At 44.9% G+C, this 6,503-nt stretch overlaps 1 protein-coding gene across 3 annotated transcripts in view; it reads right to left on the bottom strand.

Moving 5' to 3' along the window:
• Positions 1-1,052: 1,052 nt before the first annotated feature.
• The window catches only part of NTN5 (netrin 5), a 248,179-nt gene continuing 242,728 nt past the window's right edge, over positions 1,053-6,503 (bottom strand). For all 3 annotated transcript variants that reach the window (XM_063942736.1, XM_063942735.1, XM_063942734.1), the window contains one exon: positions 1,053-1,649. In XM_063942736.1, coding sequence (XP_063798806.1) covers positions 1,321-1,649 — 329 coding nt within the window. In that variant the 3' untranslated portion in view covers positions 1,053-1,320. The remainder of the gene's footprint in view (positions 1,650-6,503) is intronic.

Below are 6,503 nucleotides of genomic sequence, written 5' to 3'. Positions count from 1 at the left end.
TGACTACGGACTACGGACTGGATGTAATGTAGTGCGAGACGGCCGGAGCACCGAGATTCCGGCCGAACGCGCACGCTTTTTTAAAGCACCAATCATTTACAAGGCAAAATCAGGTTGGTTTTGCCTTGTAAGTGATTGCCACTTTAACAAATTGTATAAGTTTGTCTGGAATCTCAGAGCTCCGGCCGTCGCGCACTGCATTACATCCGCCCTACATCTTTCTAATGCTTGATACTTAAGTAAACACCCTGCTTATAGTACAGGTTGAGTCTCCCTTATCCAAAATGCTTGGGACCAGAGGTATTTTGGATATCGGATTTTTCCGTATTTTGGAATAATTGCATACCATAATGAGATATCATGGCAATGGGACCTAAGTCTAAGCACAGAATGCATTTGTGTTTCATATACACCATATACACACAGCCTGAAGTCAATTTTAGCCAATATTTTTATAACTTTGTGCATTAAACAAAGTGTGTCTACATTCACACAATTCATTTATGTGTCATATACACCTTATACACACAGCCTGTAGGTCATTTAATACAATATTTTTAATAACTTTGTGTATTAAACAAAGTTTGTGTACATTGAGCCATCAAAAAACAAAGGTTTCACTATCTCACTCTCACTTAAAAAATTACGTAATTCGGAATATTCCGTATTTCGGAATATTTGGATATGGGATACTCAACCTGTACCAAGTTTGTTTTATCACTGCTGTTTCCAGTTGTAAAGCGCAACAGAATATGCTGCGCTATATAAGAAACTATAAGTAAAGAAAATAAATAATGATATCTTCACATTTACAAACCTGCTAATTTTACAATTGCTGTCATTCTCTCTAGGATTCTTGACTGTATAAATGCAACTTAATACATTTTATCGGCATATTTTCTAGTTTACACTGGCAGGCACACAGATTAGGTTTATAGACACGGTCAGCTACATCGGAAATCCAGGCCTGAGAAAATATTTTGTTTACTTTCTATGGTATGTATTTTATAGGACGCAGACTCAGAGACAAAGGACAAAAAAATATCACGCCATCACACAAAGTGTAATCTGTATTTCAAACAGCAAAGGAAACAAAGCAGCATATTTTTTTCCTACAAACATATAACAAAAAGTAAAATGTTTTGCATGGTATTACTATATATTTTAGATTGTTGATTAATTTTCCAGTTGACAAGTATAGTCATATAGAGGTAGCGGTAATTTGCAGCTAGATGGCCATCATTACTGTTTCAATCTAAATGGGATCTTGGTCTCAGACAACTGACACTAAACATCATTGGTAGTGCTAAAAACACTTATTTATCCAACCCTGCATTTCCCACGCCGGTCTTGCTGCTGAAACCGTCTCAGTTTGTGCGCCCAAACATCACGCCAAGGTAGTGTCAGGCTATTCTTATCTAGGATCAAGCGTGCAGGATCTGGGGATTCTTCATCGTTGCCAATAATCAGATAAGATTTGCCTACTTGCACTCGGAGACAGTCACATGCTAAATCCTGATCTGGAACCCATAGAGGCTGATCACCACGACGAATGGGCACCCTCCGCTGCCTGTATACTGTAAGCACCGTGGCCGTGAATTGCCACCACTCCCCAGACTTCTCCATAGACAAGAGCTGGGCTCGGAGAACTGTAATAATTAAAGTAGACATGAACAGTATTGTACCAACATTCAACTAACTTGCTAATATTATAAAGGACAAAGCAATATCAATAAACAATATATATTGAAAGATAGTATAAATAATATAAACATGTCGTGGGGACATAACGGAAAATATTTGGGCACCACAGCAAAAGTGGGTGTATTACAGGCAGCTGTAGACATATTCTAAAATTTAGAAAACTGAACAAGAGAAAAATTATATTTCAAAGCAGATCATTGCAGTTAAGCTGCTGTGACATCATTTAAGATGCTTCTGTGCGTGAGTCCATCTACCTACACAGTGCATTTCTACACAAAAAGACCCAGATTTATCGAGCCTTGGAGAGTGGTAAATTGCATGGTGATAAAGTACCAACCAATCACCTCCTGACTGTAATTTTTCAAACCCAGCGGCAGTTAGGAGCTGATTGGCTGGTATGTTACTTATCATCATGCAATTTATCACTCTCCAAGGCTTGATAAATCTGGGCCAAACTGCATTATGCTGCCACAGATCGAGAATCTCCTACCTCCTAAGTTGCATACTCTTTAGCAAAATAAATAAATAAGAGTATAATGGGGGTAATTCCAAGTTGATCGCAGCAGGATTTTTGTTAGCAATTGGGCAAAACCATGTGCACTGCAGGGGAGGCAGATATAACATGTGCAGAGAGTTAGATTTGGGTGGGGTGTGTTCAATCTGCAATCTAATTTGCAGTGTAAAAATAAAGCAGCCAGTATTTACCCTGCACAGAAATAAAATAACCCACCCAAATCTAACTCTTTCTGCACATGTTATATCTTCCTCCCCTGCAGTGCACATGGTTTTGCCCAATTGCTATCAAAAATCCTGCTGCGATCAACTTGGAATTACCCCCAATGTGCATAATTAGATAAGTATAAACACATCAGTTATTTCATGTCTATTACTTAACTTGGTAAATGTACATCACTTGATAGACAATGTCAAATTGTCGGTTTCAGTTGGTTTTTAGTTTAATGTCGGCTATATTATTAACATTCTGATAGGTCATAGAGGTTTTTTTTTTTGACAGCATAAACCTTTGTTTCTGTCCATAGTTTAAAATGGAAAATAAGCATGCTGAGATGACAGAGAAAATCTAGCGTAATATGTAGGACTGAAGTCTGGATTGCAGCCATGTGATAATTATTCTAAATGCCTAAACACATAAACTTGTATAATCTGCTATTTTTTTTTCTTTCAAACAGCAGCCAAGAAACTTTTCTTCACTGAATAACCCATTCATTGAAATTTATTTTATTTTATTTTAATTAAATAAAATGTTTACTACAGTACACTTACTAGTTTGAAATGTGATCGCTAACTTTTAAAATAAAGAACTAACTGCAAGTCGGAATAACAGCAGTTTGTTTGTGAAAGGATATACAGTAATTAGTGCAATGTAATATCAGACATTGGGCCTTATTCAGATAAGTGAGCAAATGCCTACGCAGCTGTGATATTTCAACTTAAGGACTTGCTAATCATTGCACCCCAGAAAAGATGAAAGACACCCACCAGAGCCACTACAATGTCCTCAGAAACTGAGTACATATGCGCAGCATTGACTCAGAAAGAGGAACATCATAGAAACATAGATTTTGATGGCAGATACAAACCACTTGGCCTAAACACATGAACACACTTACAGTACACACTAGGGTTCATTTTATTTTTGTGAGACAGTTCATTTACCAGTATATTTTTGGATTGTGGGAGGAGTACCCGGAAGAACCCACGCAAGCACTGAGAGAATATACAAACTGCACACAGTTAGGGCCATGGTAGGAATCGAACCCATGACCTCAGTGCTGTGAGGCAGTAAAGCTAACCATTACACCCTCTGTACTGCCTATTAACAGTGACTCCCCGAGTTAGTCTATGACCATGCAGACTGGCTGTGGCAGTAGTGGTGCTGGTGCCATATTTCTCTACGTGCATGATAGCAGCTGAAGGTAGAAACACGCCCCGAAAATGGTTATGAACACATCTACATTTTTTTCACTCCCCAATACCTCCCCAAAGGGGTCCCTTCTTGTCAATCACTCTGGAAAAATCCTCACAGCAAGTGGCATCACAATAGTATCTTGGTGCGTATTGCATGAACATCAACATGCCTACAAATCTAAATAGGTCCCATTGTGTTTTAAAAATATTTACATTTTTGTTTGACATCAGTTTTTAGCTCATTTAAGAGAAGATAGAAAACAATATATTAAATTGATTAATTACTAAAAATTAGAACATTATAAAGTACTAAGAGTATAGAAAAGATTTTTATAATTTTAGGAAAATAGTTATATTACATCCAAACTTATTGTGCATTCGTAGGTACAATAAACAGATACAGTACATGTTTACAAAAAGGTTTAACAATAACACCCATTTATCTTTCCTCTTCTGAACCAAAAAAAAGAAAAATCCAAAAATCTCAACATAAAGTCTCAATAGTTCAAATGGAGATTAAAATCCCATGAGATGTCCAGCAACCACTTACAGTATTTAATTCTGATTAACTAATACTATAGCAGATAAGAGTTATGTTAGCCATACATCAGAAAGATATCATTCCAACCAGCCAACTAGTTGGCTGGTTGGAACGATAATCTGGCAGTGTGTGGGAGCAAACGATCATCAACTGTTTGCTCCCACATGCTAAAAACCGCCCTGAAATGGTTGATCCAACTAGTTGGAAAAATCAAACTCGTTCAGGTGTAGGGGGAACTTTCCCTCCAACTGAACAATAAGTAGGTGGACAGCGGCAGCACTGAGCAGGAGACGGGAGGAGGTACAGGGGCAGCTCCTGCAGTTCATCACTGCTGCCGAGCTGCCGCTGTCACACCGGGAACCACTGCAAGTGGCAGCGTAGTGGGAGGAGGACCAGGGCAGCTACGACAGTACATCACTGCTGCCGGGCTGCCCATTTCACAGATGGACTACCAGCACTGGCGGCAGAGCAGGAGGATAACCAGGGGCAGCTACGGCAGTACATTACTGCTGCCAGGCTGCACCTGTCACACCGGTACCCACAGAGCGGTAGCACCCCTGCACTCCACCCGCGATTGCGGCACCCCTGCACCCCACTCGCAATCGCGGCACCCGCGCACAACACTTGCGATTGCGGTACCCCACCGGCAATCGCGGCACCCCACCCACGATCGCGGCATCCCCACACCCCACTCGCGATTGTGGCACCCCACTCGCAATCGCAGCACCCGTGAACCTCACTTGCGATTGCGGCAACCCCGAACCCCACTCGCGATCGCAGCATCCCACCCACGATCCTGGCACCCTTGCTTGTCACCCACGATTGCGGCATGCCACTCGCGAATGCAGCACCCTCACACCCCACTTGCAATCGCCACACCCCACCCGCGATTGTGGCACCCTTGCTTTCCACCCACATTCTTGGCACCCCACCCGTGATCGTGGCACCACCCCACACCCCACTCGCGATCGCAGCACCCCACCCACGATCATGGCACCCTTGCTTTCCACCCGTGATCGTGGCACCCTCGCATTCCACCAGTGGCACCCCACACACGATAGCGGCACCCCCACACCTCACTTGCGATCACTGCACCACCGCAATTGTAGCACTCCCTCATTCCACTCACGGCATCCCACTTGCAATCGCGGCACCTCCACATCCCACCTGCAATCACTGCACCCCCACAATCGCTGCAAAACCCCACCCGCAATTGCGGCACCCCCAGCAGTCCACCCGTGATCGCAACACCCCTGCACCCCATCTGCGATCATTGCACCCCTGCATTTCACCGCCATTCAGAGCAGCACCACATTCCACTCGCGGCATCCCACCCCGCAAATGCGGCATCCCCGCACCTCACCTGCGATCACTGCATTCTTGCATTACACCACCAATTGCGGCACCCCTGCATTCCATCCGTGGCATCCCACCCATGATTGCGATCACTGCACTCCCGCAATCACGGCAAACCCCCACCCGCGATTGCAGCACAACACCTGCGGTCACTGCCCCCTCGCAACCCCAGCCCCATCATCAGCTCTGGCTGTGGGTCACCACCGTCAACTGCTGCAGGACCCCCCTTCCTCCCTTGAAACACCTTGTAACTCCCACTCCATTATAGTCATGACTGTAGTCATATGCATATGCAGGGAACTGCCCATCTGGCAGACAGTCTTGTGTGCTGGTCTTGCCCCACAGAGAGCCGGGAAGGCCGCACGCTGTGCAGCGTCCAGCTCTATGGTTTAAAACACCCCACCGCCCTATGCGTGTCTCCAAGGAAATGGGGGCATGATGCGAGTCCATGACCACCTGACTCGTGACACGCCCCCTGTACGCCATGTCCGCCGCCCCCACCCATAGTGTGCTTTTTTAATAAAAATGGGGGGGTGCCACGAGCTCAGGCCCCCTTGACTCGCAGCACAACCCCGTACACCGTGCCGCCCCTCTGCCTCACGTGCCAACCCCCACGATCAGCGTGCACATTCACGGATGCCAGGGCCAAATTTCGGCCCAAGTCCATCACTCTGTATATGTAATATACATAAAGAGGCATAACTACTGTGGGTGCAGGGGTTACAGGTGCTATGGGTCTGGGAATGCCACCAGGGCCCGCAGCTGTCCCTGTATCCAGTCCCACTGCACTTCATCTAGTGAAGGGACCACACCTCACCCCCTGCCAGGGGCCGCAGGAACTCCCTCCCGATGCCGGATATCTGAGCACGCCCTCTTCCACCATCAGCCATGGCACCCTCTCTCCTTCAGGGGGAAGCAGAGCTCAGCCTTCCATTCCTGGGCACGGTTCCCCATGGATTGCTCGATACAATGA

The sequence above is a fragment of the Pseudophryne corroboree genome, chromosome 10, assembly GCF_028390025.1.
Source record: "Pseudophryne corroboree isolate aPseCor3 chromosome 10, aPseCor3.hap2, whole genome shotgun sequence".
Lineage (NCBI taxonomy): Eukaryota > Metazoa > Chordata > Amphibia > Anura > Myobatrachidae > Pseudophryne > Pseudophryne corroboree.
This window is presented reverse-complemented; position numbering and strand designations above follow the sequence as displayed.